We start from the raw sequence: 20617 nt of genomic DNA, 5'->3' as shown, positions 1-20617 counted from the left end.
CCGGCAGCATCAGCACTCAGATGATGTGGGGGGAAAGCCCTGATGAGCAACGGGAAGTTTGTTGTTGTGTGGGTTTTCTTTTGGCCTGAGCCTTGGGAGGCTGCAAGCAGTGGACTTTTACAATCTACTGGGGAACAGAAGGAGCAGAGAGAAGAGAGATCAATGCTGTGACCAAGGAAGGGCAGGAGCAGCATCAACAGCCCCTTGAATGGGCTGCAGTGCCCTGGGGAGGGAGCACACCACCTGCTTTTGGTCAGTGTGAGGACAGGGAAGTCTTACAGCTTTCCTCCTTGGCCATTGGGCTGTGATGAGGGCTCCCACACCTGAGTAGTTGTAGGCAAGGGGTATTTCTGCAGGCCCCAAAGAGCAGGCAGGATGAAGGGGAAGCAATGCCGTGGCTTTGTGTTTGTCTACGGGAAGATCCCTAAATTGCAAGAAACACCACAAGCAATGGGGAAACAGCCTCATTTGACTTGGTGACAGACCACAGCACCCTCAAGGAACGGTGCTCCCATCGTAGTGCTGGGAAATGCATCTGAAAACTTTGGTGCTGCGAGCTGGATCAATAAAGCAGAGACATACAGGCTCTAAAGAAGGAGTTTATTTAGGTACTGCGGGCTGCATCGCATGTATAATACAATATTACAGTAATTTAGTATTGTACAGAAATAATTAAAAACTTTACAGCTCATTACAAAGTATCTTTGGATTTTAGCTCATTTAAAGTACACCAATCAACACGTGATACCACAGTGTAAATAACCACTCCTTATATACAGACCCACTACATTTACAAAAAAATCAACAGAAAGAAAGACGAGCTGGAAGAGGCTCCCAAGACACGGTGGGCAAGAGTGGGGGGGACGAAAAAGCGACACGTGCAGGGGCTGCAAGAGGCACAAATGGGGCACTTTTGGGGCGCCCTGGGGCGAGGCAGGGAGCGCGGCTCCTGCATCAGGGAAAGCAGGGATGGATAAAGGAAATAGAGGAACAAGACACTTATTTGTCACCCCAGCTCAAAAGGGTTTTGTAGTGTGACCAGTCTGCACATTTCCCTACCACGATCTCAATTTCCTAGAAGCTACAGAGACTCGAGGTCAGCGCGAATCCACCTCCTCGCTGCACTCGTTGCTGACCCGGGGATAAGGCACTGCGAAAATTGAACTTCTTGTGCAAAGAGCTGGCAGTGCCAGCGCGAGGACAACATGAGCATCGATAGAGAAAAGAGACTCTTCGGCAGCTCTGGTACGGTATGAACAGGCCCATGCATCGCCAAGCTCGCTTTGGATCAGTTTTCATGACCCAAGGCACAAGGAGCTGGGGGCTCTTGGTTCGTAGCAGAGCAAGGAGGTGCTGAGCCTCCCAGCCTGGGGCTGGGCAGCTGCGTCCAGGTAGCAGCATAGCAGGGAGGTCTGAGCTCAGCCACCCTCTTTTTTTTTAAGGATGTGGGCGATACTCCCAGGTGGGACTCATTTTTTTTTAATTTTCCTCAGCTAAGCTACATCATTAAACAGCAGCGAGCCAAGGCCCCTGAGCCAGAAAGGTATTATTTTGGCCAAAAAGATCAAAACACCGCAAGAGCGTTGAGCATAGCACGGTAAAAAGTCTTGGCTTGGCTTAGAAAACCCACAAAAACGCCCCATAAAAAAAAGCAACCTCTCGGCTGAGTTGCAGCAAACGACCCTGCACGGCCAGATCCTGCTCCACGCGCAGAGGTCGGGGGTACCGAGCTGCTGACACGGGCGGACCGCCGCATTTTCGCCCCACCGACCCCATTTTCTACCTCCAGAAACCGAGACCCGACCACAGTTCACAGGTACAGAAAGCAAGCTGACACAACCGAGCAGACACAGGAGGTGAGACACTTGCTACAAATCACACTTCCTGCATTAAATATTATTCTTCCCTGTATAAAGTGCATGAAAAATCTTGGAAAAATATGCATAGCTATTAATGCGCCAGCCTCTTGGCTGGGCTGTTCCAGTTAAGAGCACCTCCTCCTTTATGCTGAGGGCAGGGTGTTTGTATTGCTAATTATCAATTAAAAAAATAGTAATAATAAATTTACCTTCATCATGGTTTAAACTGCTGTTTTCTGGGTAGCTGGTGCAGAGCAACAGGTGGCTTTGAGCAGAGGGACGTGCACTGTGCCCAAACAGAGGGAAGCATCTTGAGAAGAAACCTCAGGCGGCTGGGAAAGTTGGGGGGGGGGGAGCAGGAGGGAGCCGGAGAAGTCCTCCGAGGGCGTCCTCGTGGCCAAATCTGATTTGTTTGGCTTTGGGGAGCTTGTGCCGCGATTTGGTTGGGACAGCTGCATTTCGGGGCAGGTGGGATTTGAGGGGAGGTTTAGTTTCTAAAGTCGAACAAAAAAGCCAAAAGCTGTATTTAGGCTGTTTGCTTCCAGGACCGTTTCCCCTAGAGGAGGCAGCAAGCTAAGTGCTGTTCAGAGCAGGCTCCGTGCCCCTCTACAAACGTAACGCAACTGAGGGTGGGTGGAAGAGGACATCCACCCCGTGTCAGTTGGCTGCAGCCTCCAAGCACACGCCCCCGATGTGCAAACACTTGGATAAGTCCTTATAGAGTCAAAAGTGTAGTTAAATCCGGCCGGAGGAATTGATAGCGGGTAGAATCCACAGCGAGCTGTTAGCCCAGCTGCTGCTGCTGCTTCACCCTTTCACTGCCGCACCTTTGATGAACCAGTCCTGAAGAGGGTTCAGGAGGACTCGGACAGGTTCTTCCCTCCTATCCCCCCCAAAGGGGCCACCTCGCAGACACCGAGCTTCAAAGATATCCCTAAATCCGGTAAATGAAATGCTGAGACTGTAAAAAAACCCGTCGGTGAGGGGGCTGCCTCACGTTCGCTAACATTCGGCAGCACATGGGAACAAAGTGCAAGTAGAAAAACGTCAAAGATGGGGCTTAGAAAACACACAAGGCAGTACAAGAGGCCTCGTGTTAATTAGCGGGTGGGCTTTCATCAGCAAGACTCATCACACCCCAGGATGTTGTCTCCTTGCATGGATCATGTCTATAAAAACAGTTACAATAAAAACCCCCCCCGAGGTTTTAGCATCTGAATGCCTCACTACTGAATTTCTCCCATCGCCTGGGCGCGGAAGGACAGGAGCTTCGTGCAAAGGGAAAGGAGAACGAACCTGCACACTAAGAACGCCTTTAAAAGCCGCTCTGCACGTTGTACGTTAAGATTTCTCTATGAAAACGCAGGAGCTGCTGAAGCCAGTTGCATAAAGCCGAACGGATGCACAAGTCCCTGGCAGCGCTACGCCTGCCGCACTGTAACCCATCCCGCTCATTTCAGCTACAGATTAGTTTCTATTTTAATTTTATTCCTTCTGCATAAATGATATTAATTACAGTAAATCAGCATAATTATCTCCTTCACCGAGCATCCCGATCTCCTCTGATGACAATGTATCTCTCCCTTGGACCTCTGAACCAGCTGGCTAAGGCACTTTGATCCCCGCGTGCAACACGGACAGAGACTCGATACGTCTTGAAGTTTAATCACGAATTCGGCGTCCTGGATATTCCCCACGTAGCTAAAACGCCTCTTGCTCAAGCTGTCCGATCCCCCCGTGATTATTTAAACGAGATATAAGCAGCTCAGAACATAAAAGCCTGCGGTCTGCCTCGGTTTCTTAGACCAACGGGTGCGCGTACGTCGATGCGGGCGCACCTAGACACGCACGCGTGCAGCCACGTGGGATCTGTGGGCGTTAAAAACCAGCGAGGGGCACCAAAACTAAAATCATGTGTTAGGAAAGCCAGGCCAAACCTCCCACCTTCAAAGAGGCTGGTGTGGGGATAGCCCCTGCAGCTCTTCCCCCGGGTTGGTTTTTGTGCGCGCTGCTTCGTGGGAGCGATGCTGGCGGGGGGCCGGCGGAGCTCCTCGTGCAACGCCAGGCGGCGGGCGATTGTAAAGCGCAAACATTTCTCGTTTTAAAACAATAAATACAAATAAATAGGCTGGATTCATCCCGTTACCGGCATCCTGTTTTGCAAAACTGGGTTAAAAATAGGCTGGGCAGGGTGCTCCCACCTCCAGCAGCGGGCAGGAGGCGCAGTGGGGTCGGGTTGGGAACGGGGCCGCGCTGCGGTGCCGGTCCCTGCAAAAACCCTCCTGGCCCAAAGGACAGGAGGAGAGAGGATCCTGGCCTGGTGAGCACATTAAGTAGATCACAGAGAGCAAATTCGCCTAACTCCCCTCTTGTGTAAAAAGAAGGGATCGGCAAAATTGCGGAGTGGGCCACGGGACTCGTCTCGTTCCCAACACAGCAGCCATAAATCGGGTCATGCTGCCTGCCCCAGGAGGAGAGAAGGGCAGCAGGACAGTAATCGAAGCAGGTCCTGGTCCTGGCTCACCTAACTTTTTAACAAAGGGGTTTTGGGGGTTCTTCATAAGCAAATGAAGTTTTATGTTCCCTTCTCTGCCTGTCCGGAATCGTTACCTTGCCCTTCCATTATGCATTACGCGAGACAGGCACAGCTCTTATAAAATTATTTAAAAAAAGAGTTATTCTGGGGACTTTTCTTAAGAATTGCCAGTTGCATTTCGAGAAGCACTACCACGTGGGTAGTATTTTGTAGCCACTGGAAAGTCATGCCGAAATTGGAACAATTCACATCTCTTCCCTCCCCGAAAGGTGGAGGAGAGCCGAGCTTCCAGCCACCCACCGCCGCCAGCTTTCGCTGCCTGCCGTCAGGCGTACACACCCAAGCATCACGGAACTCTGGGTGTAGCTCCAGCACCGTGACAAGGCAAAGGATTAACGTGTCAATCACCCCAAGCAGAATAAAAGAAGAGCCTTCATTAGTGTTTGCCACAAACCAGGAGTTCGCAGGGATGCTTCAGCTTCCCGAAGCCGTGAGATTTGCTCCCCGGGCTGCGGTGCAGGCGGCTGCGGTGAGGGGGGCTGTCTCAGTTTGCCCAGGATTTCCTGTTCTCGGCATTTTTCTGGCTCTTCTCCAGGCGAAGCGGGGCTCCTCCTTCCGATTTAGCCAGGGCTGTGAGCGACGCCAGGTTGGAAGCCGAGCCGGAGAAGTTGCCGCTCCTCCTGTTCTCGGCGGCCGCTCCTCCCTGCACCCTCAGCCCCGTGCTCCGTCTCCTGGCCGATCCCGTGGCCTTCTTCACCCTGCCCGGTTTCACGAGCAATCCGTAGCCCGGGTTGCATCTGAAGTACTGCTTTCCTCCGATGGAGCCGTCGTTCTTACCTGGGGCAAGGAGAGGAAGGAAGGTGACACAAAGCGGGCGCGCTCAGGGTCCCGGCATGGGAGCAGGGATGCGATCCAACTGCCATTGAGCCCCGCTTACAAAAACCCTAAATGAATGAATAAATAAAGATGGCAGAGAAAAGTGTAACGCCACAAGGTTAGAGTAAATACAGACTTTGTCAGACCAGGTTTTTGTTTCTCGGCTAAGGGCGGTGTGGCTAGCTGGAGAGGCGGATGGGTGGCACCCGCACGCAGCGGCACGCCGGGTGTCACGAAGGCAGGGATGTGGCTCAAAACTGGATCAAGGAGCCACCGCGGCACCTTGTGCTGCAAGATGAGCTGCCGTGCTGCAGGGAAGAAGGGTTTGGTTGAAAGTAAAAGCTACTGCCACGATGGGACTCTCAGATCTGTTATGAAGAAGGCTGGGTGGCTCGGGCGGCCCCTGGCACTGCATGGGGACAAGGCACCCGAACGGGACGCTCCCAGTGCTTCCTCCCTGCTCGCTGTTCTGGGGAATCCTTTATTTCAGGAAAAGTGTTGAAATGGAGAAAGAAAAGGAAAAAAAAGGAATACATGCAGTAATTTGTCACACGCAAAGTATCTGGAAGATAGGAAAAAGCTAATTAGAAGAGCTCTGGAAGTTGAGAAGAGCAGTTTCCGTGCCATAAAACCTCCACAAAACAGAAAAGCATGATCTCTTTATGCTGATGCCGTTACCTTTTTATCTCTCCCTGCAAAGCATTTAAAAGCCTCACAAACACCGTCCTGGGACCACTCCTGTCTGCAAAGGCAACGCCACGAGGTACAATAGCTCTTCACCACCAAAAGGTCACCCGCTTTGTTTTCCGTGTTTCCTCTCTGCCACCGCCGCAGCTCCGGGTCCGATCCATCCTCATGAGGACAGAGTTGGACTTCTGCCTCCCCTCGATGATCCTCGTGGGTCCCTTCCAGCTCGGGATATTCTATGGGTCTAAGTCAGGGACCCAATCCTTGGGTAAAATACCCAGTAACACCCGCGGTTGAGTCCTCGGCCAACCCCAAATCTCGTAGCCATCAGACATCTTCTATGGAGGCTTACCGGGGGTGTGCAACCGGCCCAACAGCCCTAGCAGTGCGAGCCAGAGGAGCCAGCCAGGGAGAGAGGGTGACTTTTGAAAATGGGAGTCTAGAAATACATCCGTTTTTAAGATAATTTAGGACTGGGAATCGGGACCGCAACTTTCAGAGGGATTAAAGCTACCGTTTGCTTTCTGGGGTGGCAAACCCCAGGTGGTGTTCGGTAACCAGCCGCAAACCCACTGCCTAGTTTAGCTTTTATGAGCACACCACGCGTGGCAAAGGTAACGGCTCACCGCCTGCTCTCTCATCTCCTTCGCTTTAAAGTGCTTGTGCTGAAACCACGGCTTTTCTGCACCACGCTACGGTGGCACATGTGAGCAAACCTCTCCAGGGACGGCACCTAGCTCCTACGGAGGAAGTATCCCATCAACTCTGGGAAGCCTACAGCTGCACAGGCAAGAGTTAGACAAGAATGGCAGATTGGAGGCTGAAAGGAGCCTTAAATCACCTCTGTTTGAATCGTACACTCAACGAACGATTATTTCCTACTTGTTTATATCTTTAGCAATTTCACAGCTTATTTTAAAAGAGCTTGTGGGAGACTAAGTAACGTGTTAGGAAGACTCAACATCTCGTTTAACCTAAGCATTCCTCTGTTCAGGTGAATCCCACAGCTCCTGCTGTGCCTTGAACGCCCTTACCCTCGGAGCAGAAGCCCAGAAGAAGGCCCTTTGGACACAAATACTGCAAAACACGAATTAACGAGCCGTGTTATAAAAGGAGCTGAGGTTTCTCCCTCTGTTGCAAGAGGCCAGTGAAATAACTTGGAAGGGACACAACCCAGAGGGCAGGGAGGCTACGATTGCAAGGGCAGACTGGAAAAAGACTAGGGCAGAGAGGGACCTGTTTTATTTCCCTTCTCGGACTACCCAATAATGGCCGATGAAACCCTTTTAGGCAAAAACAACATTAAAATGAACTTTGCACCCAACCTAGAGGATATTTTACCTGAGGGTAAATCCAGTTCCACGCCAACCCACGTTCCCTCCTGGAAGTCCGTGGGCCCAACGTATCTAATGATGCCTGTCTTGTTTGCACCGACGGTGACATATTCTCCCTCTTTCAGCCACTCGGGAATTTCATTGGCGTCCTCCGAGTCGGAAATCACTTCCAGTTTTTCTTCTGCCGTCTCCGATCTGTTATGGTTCAGCCCACGGGCGGCCGACGCGCTCTTTTCTCCTTCTGGCTTCTCTTCAGGGTTTGGCGGACACGGGGGATCCGTCCCCAGGATGCTCGTGAAGGACTTGAGCTCTGACGTCTTGACTTTCTGGATTTTGAAGGGGGAGGCCGCAACAACGGGCTGGGACGGTTGGTCGGGATGGATTTGGGATTTGGGAAAGCCCAGGTCGGAAGCCCCAGAAGCTGTTTCCTTTTTCCTCAGAGCTTGCCCTGCTGACTCCACTGATTGTTTAGATAGCTCCTTCTTTGGAGAGGAGGTAGGGAAGACGCTTTTTGCATCGCTGCCGACAGGGGCATCACTTGCCTGCTCACTCTGAGCCACGGGAGATGCACACGATTTGGGTTTCAAAGCCTCATTGCCATTCACTTCAGGGCTGTCTTTTGGTCTCGTGTGAGCGCTTTGAAGGCCGGAGGTGGGCTGAATCTCTCTCTTACTGCTGAGGCGGCTCTCTGTAGAGCTGTCCGAGTGCCCTGGCCCGTCAGAAGAAGAGGCAGGAGCTGGGAAGTCGCTCGTGGTAGGAATTTGTCCCCCTGGCTGAACCACGGCATCGCTTCCAGCCGCGAGGGCTTCCGAGAGGGTGGCTGTCGAAACGCTGTGAGAGAAATACCCGCTGGAGGCTTCACTCAGAGGGCTTGGAGGTCCTTCCTGGGAGTCCTGGGCCTGGGCATCTCCCGGGGGCTGCTGCAAAGGCACTTTGGGCGTCTTTTCGGGACTCTTTCCTGCCTCCGACGTCTGTACTGTAGCTTCAAGGGGCCGTTTCCCTACCTCCTCCTGGCTGATCTGCAACAGAAGAGGACAGTGACCGTGGAGCTCTGGTATCTGAAATATCTGGGCTAAAAGGACAGATATAAGGCCTCAGGGAGGTACTAAGGCCTCCAGCAAATCCAGATCCACCCTCCCCCCCTCCCCGTAGCTGCAATCTCAAGAAGATGCAAGTTGATCTCAAGTCAGCTTTACAAACCTGGGAGGATTGTCAGCTTATTTCTTCCATTAATAAGAAAAGTGTCAAGCAAAAGAAATACGCTCCCCAATATTTACTGAAAAATTATTTATATTACAAGAATGGTCATTTGCTGTTTGAATAGCAGGATTTATACGGAATGTGAAAACGGCCACGATCCATAAGTCTCTCTCCGTTATTTGGCTTAACTTTCAGGACTGATAAATCATCCCCTTTCCAACTAAACTGTCACTGACATCCCCGTTTCCAAATGCCATTCCCACCTCAGGGCTGCCAGCCCCCCCCCCCCCCCCCCCTCAGAGTATGAAATTAACTGCACCTCGTGAGATTAACAGCCCATTTTAGTGATGTATTTCTTGGCTGTAAAGTTTACTAAATCTGATAGATCAATATCTTTTGCCAGCACATGTACTCTAAAAGATTAGGATGTCTCTAAATCTCTTCGGGTGGGGAGGGAGGGGGCTGCTAATACGGAGAAAAAAATAAAAAAAAAAGTGGTTGGAGGAAGGCAGATTTGTGCATACCCTCCCTGTTAACTCTCGAGTGTTCGTTTCTGTTGGCTGTTCACAATTTTGCGTTTTTCCCATCTCGTGGTAAAGTGTCCCAAACAACGGGGTTTTCACCTCGTTCTGAATGCCTTCCACTGGGAGGCTAAGTGGCGTTTGAAGAAAGAGGGATGTGATTGAATTACAGGTTTGAGAACCAAAGGCTAGCTTGCAATTGCTAAGTGAAATATAATATAGATAAGTTGCTGGAAATGATAAAGCAGATTAAAAACATTTTTAGCTTTTCTATGGGGCGGGTGCTGCACATGTGGGCTCTGGAGCTCTGGTCTTGCTTCGGGCTTTCCCTTGTAAACGTTCCGATAACACACATTTTGCTAAGACAATAAAAGCAGTGGGAAAAAGCTGATTTGCTATTTGTAAGACTGAAGTTCTGCCGAACTGTGGGAGATCATAAGGTCTATTTTCCATCCAGCTTAGCAAGAGCCTTTTTTTCCTGCCGATATCATGAATTGGCTTGAAACGTAAAATCAAGAATAAAGCTCAGCACTCGGAATAACAGACTCGTTCTGTTTATAGAAAGCATCGGAGCCTAGCAATTTGTCTTTTAAAGCACCACAACAGCTAAATTTCAGCTAGCTAACTGCAAATGCAATCATGTGATTAGCCAGGCTTTCAGATACAGAACTGCAACCAGCAACGTAAGGGAGGGGCTTTAGCAGGACCTAAGGAAACACAACAACATAATACACTGCATTTAATCATCTCATGGCGAAGCAACACTAAAAGTGCAACAGGTTTTAAGTGACTATCCCAGCATTTACTGCCTCTGGTTTGCAGTGATACAAATACGAGAGCTGTTTCTTACCATCCCAGGGCGTGCTCACCTGTTTTATCTTCGCAGCACTGGCATCAGTACTGGCAGACTGAACCATAATGCGTGGGACAGACTGCAGGAATGAAAAAACAGAGCATCGTTCACTTGAAGGGTTAAATATCGTCGAGCCGGTAAACATTAAAATCTATATTTGAAAATTTGGAATTGGCAAGAAGGACGGAGCATCGCTATCCTAATGCATCATGCTGACATCCTCTGAAGGGGCAAGGAAGTGCATCAACCAAGACAACAGAAGAGTCCCTGAATTTTAACAGAAAAGCAACTTCAAGTACAAATTCATAGCGTACAACATTTTCTTTTGGGAGGTGGCAGAAGACACAGCACCGAGCAGCCAGATGACAGAGGTCTGAGGTCACGCTGGTCTGGCTAACAAAATCCTCACCTTCAGCCCCTCTCCAAAACTCTTTCTCCATCTCTCCTATCTTAATTCAGTTCAGATTTTAGCATTGTTTAACCCGAATAAGAAGCAAGAAGGGAGATCTGGGCATCCTGCTTTCAAACAGGGCACCATCAGAGTGACATCTACACGTGCCCTTTGTTAATGATCATATATTGGTCCTGTGTCAGGACCACTTCTGAGTTTCCACAGGACCTTCTCTTTTATAGCTCGGGGTTTGACACGAAGCCTTTGACAGCAAATGTTCCTCGTTTGCTCTATATTCATGTTTTTTTGTTTGTTTGTTTTGATTTTGTTTTTTGAAGGTATGAAATAATAACTTGAAGCCGTCTCCTCCGACAGTAACAAATTGTGTTTGGGGAAAGAGACCTTCCGAAAAGGAAGCATGAAGAAAAGAGAAAAAGGCAGAAACATCTCTCTTTAGCAATGTTATGCATTGTTATGCAACGTATTGCAACCTCAAGTTCATGCTTTCAGGGAAAGAGCTCTGTAAAGGCAATGTATTATACAATTTGGGAGCAGTCTGCTTTTTTCTTCTTCTCTCTTAGGGACTTGAGGACTCCTTCTGCAGGCCGTGCTGATCTCCAGGCTGCTATTTCCAGAACTCAACAACCTGGTTAAAGAACCAAAATTTACCAACCGAAGAGAAAGGTACTCTTGCATCCTTTCTAAGTAAAGCAGGAACACAACCAGTCCTCTCCCAAAAAGAGAGAAACACGGGGGAAAAGAACGGCTATTATTTATGCAGAGATCTTCAGGCATTAAATAAAAATGTGGTTGTTCAAAGTAAAACTAAAGACAAAAGGCAGACAAAAACCCAACAGCTTCGCAGCGGATCAAAATCATTTTTTTTTTTTTTGTAGAGACATTAAAGCTTCAGCTCACAGAAAGAAAGCAGGAGGGGGGTTGCTCATCTTTACACCTGCTAATTGCAAGTAGACCACTGAAGTGGGGGGCAGAGCAAGTTGGCTGTCTTTGGGGTGCCCGAAGCATTTTGACATCTTCACTGTGATCTTCACATAATGAGATCTTCAGTTTTGAGATCCTCACTGTGACATGGGCTGGGAGTAGGGGGTGTCCAGAACCAGGACAAACCAACGAAGCCTGAAAGAAGCACAGCTTTACGACCATCTTCCAGTGGTTTTTGAGTCACATACCTCGTATTCCAACATTTCAGCTTCCTTTGGAATAAAGTGGCATTCTAAGCCAACGGTATTAACCTGAAAACAGCTGTGACGTTGACTTGTGGCTGAGTTCGGAGATATCTTCAAGCAGGGAGGTTCAATGAGTGCTGTGACTTGCCCCAAGTATTAACTTGGATGCGCAAGGAGAACCTAATTGTCCTTAAAGTCGAACACTTTGCTTTAATGTAGACTGGAGAGGAGAGGGATTAACTTTCTTCTAAGTCAACACAGCACGTTTTAGGTGTAAAAGAGGCTTATCAGTGTCAAAGTGCCCGGAGGATTTGGCAGAACATATTCTCTCCTCTTCAGCTGTCTTTGAACCATGGGTTGGCCCATCTTGGAAGGGAGTGTGAAGCCAAGCTGTTAAATGTCCCTTTTTAATGACAAAAAAATCAGCACGCACAAGGCATTAGGGCTAAAACCCTGGCCAGGCACTTAAACAGCACTTCAAACCTTTGGCCGAGGTGGATCTGAACCTCAGCGAGTAGCCAAGGCCCTTGAATTCGGATAATCCCAGTTCAGTACCTCCATGGTCCAACACAAAACACTGCGTTTGGGCATCTCAGAAAGGCTGCGTGAAGAAAAACCACCATCCCTGTTGCTTCCAGACTACTGTGTGTGAGCTGGTACAGGAGGGGCAACAGCTTCTTCCACAGCAGACCTTGTACCAGGAACAAAAGCTTTTATGGTGGCACCATAAATGAAATCGATCTTTTTGCCCGATTTTCTCCCCGGAGGCACGCCACCTCTGGGAAGCACGCCGAGGTAAAGCATTATTATGAGATACAAGAACTCAGAATAAGAAAAAGTATTTAATTATCTTCCTCAGTTCCTTTGGTATTCTTTCCTCCTTTCTAAACAAATAAACAGAAAAAAAAAGTGGTTTTGTGTGCTTTTTTTTTCTCTCTCAAAACCCTTCGGTCTTGCAGCATGTAAATCCATGAAATCTAAAATCTAAATAAACCCGTTACACTTTAATCATTCCTCATCAATTGCGAAGACGATGCTCTACTCGTGAAAGGATGACAAATCTCCAAACCCCTACAATAACTTTGCCAAGCAATGTTTAGAAAAACACGGAGAAAAAAGCAATTATGAGAAGTGGCACTTGCCCAACTTTGGCGTTGACAAGAAACAGATGGGCAGAAACACCCCCACTGGGGTAGCAAAGGTACTAAAACAAATCTTGGTCGTAAAATGTAGTGAAGCTACTTGAGGGGGGACATTTAAGACAATGTGTTTGACTCTCTGTGAAGACATTTACTGGATGAAAAATATTTCTGAATCGAGAGCCAAGTTTTGTCATTAAACGCGTGCAGATATCGACTGCTAAAGTAGACATTTATTTACCCAATGGCAACACGTGACCCTTTCACACTGATAATTTTTGGCACCGTTTCTTCAGCCAAGCTGACAAAATACGGAGTAAGAGAGAACATGAAAGCAATCCACTTTAAAGCGGCTCTGAACCCTCGTAGAACAAAAATTGTCTTTTTTCCTAAAAGCTGCTACTCTGCACGGTGAGTTCATAAAGATTCCTAAGGGTGTGTTTGCACAGCATTTGCTGGTCACATTCGAGGTCAGTTTGAACATGCTTTGAGTGACCAAAAGACACGTTATTAGGAGTGATTAGAGAAATCTGAAGACCAATCCAGTGTTTGAATGCGAAAAGTTAATTTTTATCAGACCCCATTTAACAGAGGCAGCAAAATGCACCCCAATTTAAGTTTTTCCACTCTATAAAGTACACGTATATAATGGCAACCTCTTCAGTGGACTCAGAAAAACACATTTGGTATTTCACTGCCATTAAACATTTTGTAAGTGATCCTGATGACGGTGACCGATGAATTCAGCACAAAGCCTTTTGCCTTGAGGTCACCAGATGAAAATCCTTCAGTGTTAATACGCAATACTCAGAAAGTTCAGTGGCAGTTAACAGAGCGGGCCCGTGTGTCCAAGAATTATCCTCCAAGCTCCAGAAATGGTCCAGCCAAGGTTACAGCAGTCCTATAAGGACATTATCAGCAAACTTCCGCTGCCGTTGCCTGTGCTTTGCCATCCGCAGACAGGAATGACTGAGCTCAAGGACTGCCAGCCTGACAGTATTATGTTCACATCACCATTTAAAAACAGCTATTGGAAACTTCTCCAGCAGGGCATAGCAGTTGCTTCATTAAATGTGGATTTAATTCAGTTTTGAGCGCTTGGGTTAAAATGCTTTCACAAGGCACACGGCAATGCAGGAAGAATTCTGAAGCCCTTAGCACAAAGCCGAACGGTCCATTTTAAAAAGAAGCCCCTCAAACACAAATATTCCTCCCTGCCCTTCATTTTAAAATAATTTTAAAGTCACCGGTCATTCAAATATAAACCTAGAGACCACAAGGAGAGCTGAAATCCAGCACAAGTTGTGTTTAGTTGTGTTTTTTTGTTGTTGTTGTTGTTTTAGTTTGTTGGTTTGCTCCCTAAAGACATTGCCTATTTAAATATTAACTCAACCTTCTTATTTCACCTTCTAAATATGGAAAAATGCAGCCGACAATAATACTTTTGAATTCTGTTTTTCTAATATACTTCGTGGAAAATGTATACATACACTATTTCTCAGTTATCTCATTCTAGGTCCAAGCAGAAAGATGAAAAGGGCAATTCGGAGCCATTTTCAAGTTAGTTCATAAGGAAGTTTCAGAGGTTTTCACTAAGAAGTTGAAAAGGCCAGATACCCATACTCATTAAAAACTATTTCTAAGGGCACGATAGAGAAAACTGAACTCAGAAAGAAATCAAAACTCTAACAACTCGGCCACAAGATCCAGCCACGCATGAGCCCAGACGGCCACCGAGGATCTGTTGAGCTATGCTGATTATAGCATCCAAGTGATTCTTTATTTGAAACAGTGAAAAAAAAAAGCCTTCTAGATTTTAAGAAGGGTTCTCTGAGGCCACGTTATTTACATTTGATTAAGGAATGTAAATTTGAGCAATTATACTAACTACGCACCACGCACAGCCATGAAACCGCCGCTATTTTTTAATGCACTTCCAGAAAAGGCTTTTGTCTGGTCAGATAGCTTTTCATTAGCTGCCCTTATTTTATTTTTTATTTTATTTTTTAGATATTTTTAGATTAATTACTATAACTGCATTGGAAGGTGAAAGAGAACAAATAGAGGGCTGCCTTTTTGTGTCCCGTCTGCATTTCTATACCATAAAACAAACATGAATTACATTAGCACACGGAAATTCAAAGACAAGTGTGCATTTTAAGACAGCTGTGACTCAAGATCTCTCATTTAAGGCGTGCTAACGAAGACATTTGACCATCCAACAAGGTTCTTGACTACGAAGGTGACCAAAATGCACTTCTGAAATGCACACTGGTCAGAGGTACGAGCCACAGCAGTGTCAAGAGCCAGAAACTGAAATACAAATATGTACATTTTTAATGTCAGCACCCAATGATGCCCTAAAATGAAATTATACGGGCAGTTCCTGGAGATCAACAGGGTCAGAAGGTAAAGAGCAGTAATTCTGCTTGCTGCACACTATGAAAGCCTCAGCATGTTAATAAAAAAGACAAGCTTCAAGAGCGCGCGCATAATATAATTAAGCAAAGATAGATGAAACTCTGATTCCCATCCACCTGCATATTTTAAGCAAGTGTTTTAAACTTTTCCTGATCAGCACTCTGGGCTGGTAAGGCTTTAAATCTTGTACACTATGGTACCAAGCCTTTCAAAGAATAAGCTAGGAAAATAAAAAGCAATCGCAGTGATCCAAAAGGTTTATTTTTTTTTATTTACAGAGTACTGGCCATTAATTGAAAAGCAGCAGATAACTGATAAAATAGGCATTTTCTAACTAAAAAGTATATAAACAGCTTCATCAGAAACCCATCTTTTAGGTACATAAACAGCTTCATCGGAAGCCGTTCTGCTAGTTACATAAAGAATCCTATTATGCCAAATTAATTCAATCTAACTAATTAGAGAGCAGGAAGTTCTTTCAATTATTTTATGTGCTGTCTGAGAAACACACTTGAATACGAGAGCAGATTTCATTAATTGCGGTTCATTATTCTCCAGATTAGTTACTAAACTTGCATCAGAAGGTCAAAGACAGCAATTTCGTTAGCTGCCACCACCTTGACTGGAATGGCTCTGCGCTTCTGAAACTCAGGCAACAGCGGGCTACAAACAAAAACAGCACTGGGAAAGACCATCTCGTTAGGATAGTGCTTACTTTAAGGCCGGTGACAGCCTCAGCGACGGCGTGTGATTGAAATAAATTGCCAAAAAATGGTGTTTTCAGAACGAGTGATGAGAAAACCACCTCCTGTTTACTTGCATGGGATGTGAGATTTGATAACATATCCACTCGGAGACCTGGTTGGTCACGATGAACTCAACCTCACTTCCAAACTTGCAGAAAAAGGTTAAGTACTGCTCCCTTGGAAATGATGCTCAAAAGCACTAAAACCAGCCCAGCCGCGAGGCCTTGCTTACAAGATGCAGCACAACAAAGCCACTGCTTTCTGCAGACGTGTGCCCTGATAATTGACCTGTAATGAATCGGAGCTTTAATAGCAGCAGCAGCCATCTAGCTCGAGGTGGTTCACCAGCATATTTTTAATGACGTTAGGTAACTCGGTACCCTCAAGTACTGGAACAGATAGGCACTGGAAAGTGAGCTTGACATGAACTTTGGAAATTCTGTTTCATTTAAATGGATTCGCTTAGCTTTTTGGTATTTTTGCTATTAAACATATGGTATTTTTGTTCAAAAGCCTGCTATTACTTAGCTACTCACTTGCATTTAGCCAGGTACGGGTGATTTAGATCTTTCTGTTTTCTTTGGGAGGCATTCCTTTAGTCATTTCTGTTCTTGAAACTACTTCTCTAAATTTGCTGTTTACTGTAACAGAAATCCAGCAATTCCCTCTTAAGTGGCCAGGCTCTTTTGCAATTGCAGTCGAAATATCTTTTTGGCTTCATCTCCCCCTTATGCTTTTTGTAGTTTACTGCCTACCCTCACCCTGCACACTCAATTACATCCCCTGACACTCTGCATCAAAGCCTTATCCTTCCACAGAACTAAGATGTACTGGTTTGTGTTTTCTGAGATGCAAAAATCCCATTTTTTGTGCTCTCTCCGCCGTGCAGTTTCATACAATTATGCAAGAACTACGAGCTCGCTGCCTTACCCCGACAGGTTAGCGATAAGGTGCGGGAGCTGATTGCCAAATACTGACCCCGTAGCAGCCCCATCATCCACCCAGCACGCAGCCATTCATCACTGCCACCACTGAAATTCTGGCCAGTTTTTAACGCCTGTGATCACATTAGCATCCTCAGGCCTTTATAAGGGAACAGCAAGGAAGATTATGAGACATGATATTTATGATGTTGAAGCCAGTCCCACTATAATGGCACTTATTTTTTGTGCTGCACAGAGGAAGCGAATCCTGTAGCAGTTCCTTCAATTTCTGCTCTCTTCTGTGCAGTGCGATTGCTAACAGGGGTGCAGAAGCCCAGTTTGCTAACTGATAGAGCTGGGAAGAATAACTATAAATCTCTCGAACCACTGAGAACCACTGTATTTGTAACGCATCTCACTTGTTCTATTAAAAAACTAAAAGCACCAAGTAATGTCAAGATTTCGTTCCATTACACTGATCCAGTGGTCATGGAAAACTTTAGGTTGCTCTCTAATGCAAACATCCATTAATGATGACCACATCAATGTCTATAGATATTTGAAGGGAGGGTGTCAAGAGGATGGGGCCAGGCTCTTTTCAGTGCCCAGCGACAGGACAAGAGGCAAGGGGCACAAACTGAAGCCCAGAAGATTCCTGATGGATATGAGAAAACCCTTCTTTACTCTGAGGGTGACAGCACTGGCACAGGCTGCCCAGAGAGGTTGTGGAGTCTCCTTCTCTAGAGATACCCCAAAACCTGCCTGGTGCCATCCTGTGTAACACACTGGGTGACCCTGCTGGGCAGGGGGTTGGACCAGATGATCTCCAGAGCTCCCTTCCAACCTCGGCCAGTCTGGGCGTGTTTTTGTGTGTGACTAAAACATTCCACACTTCTGTTTATACATTAGCTTTTCTTTCTTAAAAACAAATGAGAAACAGCATTCCAGCCCACTAAAAATCTGCGGTGATCATGACCTGATTATTTGAGTTCCCATAGTAATCCATAATATACTTAAAAATTCTCTAAAGTACATGTCTTCGTAGTCTAAAAGCAGACTTCAAGGCAAATAATGCAAGACTGATCTTGAACAGTAGGAAGGAGTGGGAACAGGTGGTTAGACTAGAGGCAGGAAATTGGACCTCATTTCTAATCTCAGCTCTTGTTGATTCAGTAAGAATTCAAGAAGTGGTGAAAGGCTCTCAGTGCAATTGTAAAGAGCACCTATTTGCATCTCTCAATACCCAAATACCTTTAAGAAAGTCACTGTCTTAATTTTAATTATCTAAATCTCATAGAGGAGGAAGGTTACACGAGTCCAGATTCCATGCTAAACCTGTCGTAAGCAAAAGGCAACACGAAAAATGTAAAGCATAAAGTTGGGTAAGATCTGGGAGTAAAACTTGCTCCTTTTATTACTTTGTAAAGAATAAAACACCAAGTAAAAATATTTAAAATTTGCTTTATTTCTTATTTGTACTAGATCTGCCGTAAGTTACACTGAAATGTGAATACTTTTACAAGTATTTGGTTTTGGTTTATTTATTTATTTACTATTTCGCTGTATTTCTACTGTGACAAAATTCCTCGTAATCCTTAGATGTTCTTGTAATGGCAGACCCAGCTGTAGCAAATCATGGAATAGAATCTCTGGATCCAACCATAAAAAAATAGTTCCTTGGGGGTATTTTTGTTGTTTTGCTTTAACACACCCTCTAAAAACATTTGTCTGCATGTGAAGAGGTGAGAAAGGTCTAAGTTTACAGACAGTGTGCTTCCAACTACCAAGAGACAGCTGGGTGCTTAACAAAGCACAGACCAAAAGGACTTCCACAAACTTTAGCAAGTGGGATCTGGCTCCAGATTTATCTTCATGATCATTTTTAAATATTCCAGACTTACACAGTAGAGGGTTTTTCCTTTATAAACTACGGTTTCTCAAAGAGAACATTATTTACAATGCGAGTCTGTATTTCATCTGTTTTCTTTAAAAGACAGCAGTGTTTTGTACTCTGCTTGATCATGCATAACTGCCCCTCAAAACACAGAAGCCCCGTTTGGAGCCCAGCATTCAAAAAACCACCACTGCCACCACTAACAGCAAAAACAAAACGAAACAAAATACTTCTCTGGCATGTGTAATAAATAAGAGAATGAACAAAAGCAACTGCCCCAAGTACATAGCAGAGGATGGAAAAATGGGACGTGAGATGGGGCAGGGGAGGAGGAAGATGGTAAATAAAATAAAAAATTAAAAATAGCATTACATTTGCCACTTGGCAATACACAAACAACCCTAAGTGCACTTCATAAATTTTACTATTGTTGCTGCGAGTGGTATTACCATAAATCATGTTGGTAGTGTACTTGGCACTTTTAAAAAGCCAAGCAGGCTGAGTGTATCAGTAAGTTTAAACAGCTCCACTATCTCTGGACTGAACAGAGGGGAAACGCATCACAGGGCTTTACTATGACTAAGAGCTCGGTTTGCTCAGCGACAACATATAAAATAGCACTCTGCCAGCAAGTCTAACAGCACTCACCAGTATTACTGCATAGGCAATTCGATTTAACATTTTACCTGCTGTGCAAGAGGAGAGGTCTGCCTGCCCTTTTTCTCATCTCGAACAGGAAAGAGAGACTTCAGCAGCTTTGGCATCTGAGGCACGAAGGACTTGACGGGATTCAGGTAGGAAGCAGCGAGGCTACCAAGGCCTGTTGGAAAAATTGAAAAATGTGAACAGTTATGCTTTTGGAAGAAAAAAAAAATAATAATTTTAGTTCTAAAATGGCTTCTTCCAGGGGTCAATCTGAGAAAAAGCACTGCTTGCTCCTCCCTTGAAAGGGATATAAGAATCTGGTAAGTTTTAACCTGTGGCCCCAGCATGCAGAAAGTTTTTCTCATCACATGGTGTGAAAAAGTTTGCTCTTTCCCACTGGAAACATAAAATGCTTTATAACTTGCAGAAGTAGGAAAAAATCGAGAAGCAAAAGCGAAAAAAGATGTTGATACAAAACACGATTCTGATGACAATAACAAAGCTTGCCAAAAGTAAAAGATGAAAAGATTCAAGTTAAGAAAAATAAAAAGTTTGGGACATTCAACTCTTCTTGCTAATACTGCAGTTTTTTTCTACTCTACTGTCCCTTGAGAAAAACTAGTTAGACATTAAAAACCTCACTATGTATCACGGCACTCAGCTGTACATCAGGCACACGTACTGCAAGACAGCCATCCAATTCCAGCGCTGGTTATTTTCTAAAACCTTAGTAGCCTTCTTGTCTTTGCTGTTTTACCCACACAACAGATAACATGTTCTGAGCCCAGCTAACTGCTGGCTTTAGAAATTGAGCTTCTGAGATAAAGACCGCATCTTCCAAAATCAGAGACAACTAAAACACGTGGCATTTGACACCTAGCAGAACTCGTGTCGGACAAAGGCAAGGCTAGCTAGAGTACGCAGCTAAGTCACAACTGCTCACAGAGAGGGAACTGCATGGACATTGCTTTGGAGGAGACATTTCTCTGCATCTCTGAAAGCAGCTCAGCTCCTTTGGGCACTCAGAAGCTGGGGTGATTTCACTTCATTTTTGTGAGAGCTGTCCTAGCTTTAGGAAAGCCCCATACCTGCATCAGGAGAGTGGTTTTGCTGCCCAGAGCCTGGCAGGGATGTACGAGATGGACTGATGCCTCTACTGGTGTTTGCGACACCTTGGGATACATCTTGCTGACTTTCCCATCGGCCCTAGGGAAAAAAAAAGAAAAAAAAGTTGCATTTTTCCAAGTTAGCACAGCACCAAGTTAGTACAGCAATTCTTACACACCATGCCAGCTTGCACAACACCTTTGTAAAGTTCAGAATTGGCCGAGCTGAGCAAAGACCCTTCCCCAAGGCACCTTTAGTTGAAACACCCAGTCCTGGAAAGATAAGCACCCTCAGCAAC

General features: G+C 45.8%; 1 protein-coding gene across 4 annotated transcripts in view; it reads right to left on the bottom strand.

The window, feature by feature from the left end:
* Positions 1-581: 581 nt before the first annotated feature.
* Positions 582-20617, bottom strand: part of KIF13B (kinesin family member 13B) — a 124781-nt gene continuing 104745 nt past the window's right edge. For all 4 annotated transcript variants that reach the window (XM_035322847.1, XM_035322846.1, XM_035322845.1 and 1 more), the window contains 5 exons: positions 20301-20418; positions 19254-19387; positions 9883-9945; positions 7300-8311; positions 582-5232 (listed from right to left, as the gene is read on the bottom strand). In XM_035322847.1, coding sequence (XP_035178738.1) covers positions 4940-5232; positions 7300-8311; positions 9883-9945; positions 19254-19387; positions 20301-20418 — 1620 coding nt within the window. In that variant the 3' untranslated portion in view covers positions 582-4939. The remainder of the gene's footprint in view (positions 5233-7299; positions 8312-9882; positions 9946-19253; positions 19388-20300; positions 20419-20617) is intronic.

Source organism: Oxyura jamaicensis, chromosome 3 (genome assembly GCF_011077185.1).
Source record: "Oxyura jamaicensis isolate SHBP4307 breed ruddy duck chromosome 3, BPBGC_Ojam_1.0, whole genome shotgun sequence".
Classification (NCBI taxonomy): Eukaryota; Metazoa; Chordata; class Aves; order Anseriformes; family Anatidae; genus Oxyura; species Oxyura jamaicensis.
The sequence above is the reverse complement of the archived record's forward strand: the minus strand, read 5'-3'. Positions and strand labels throughout refer to the sequence as shown.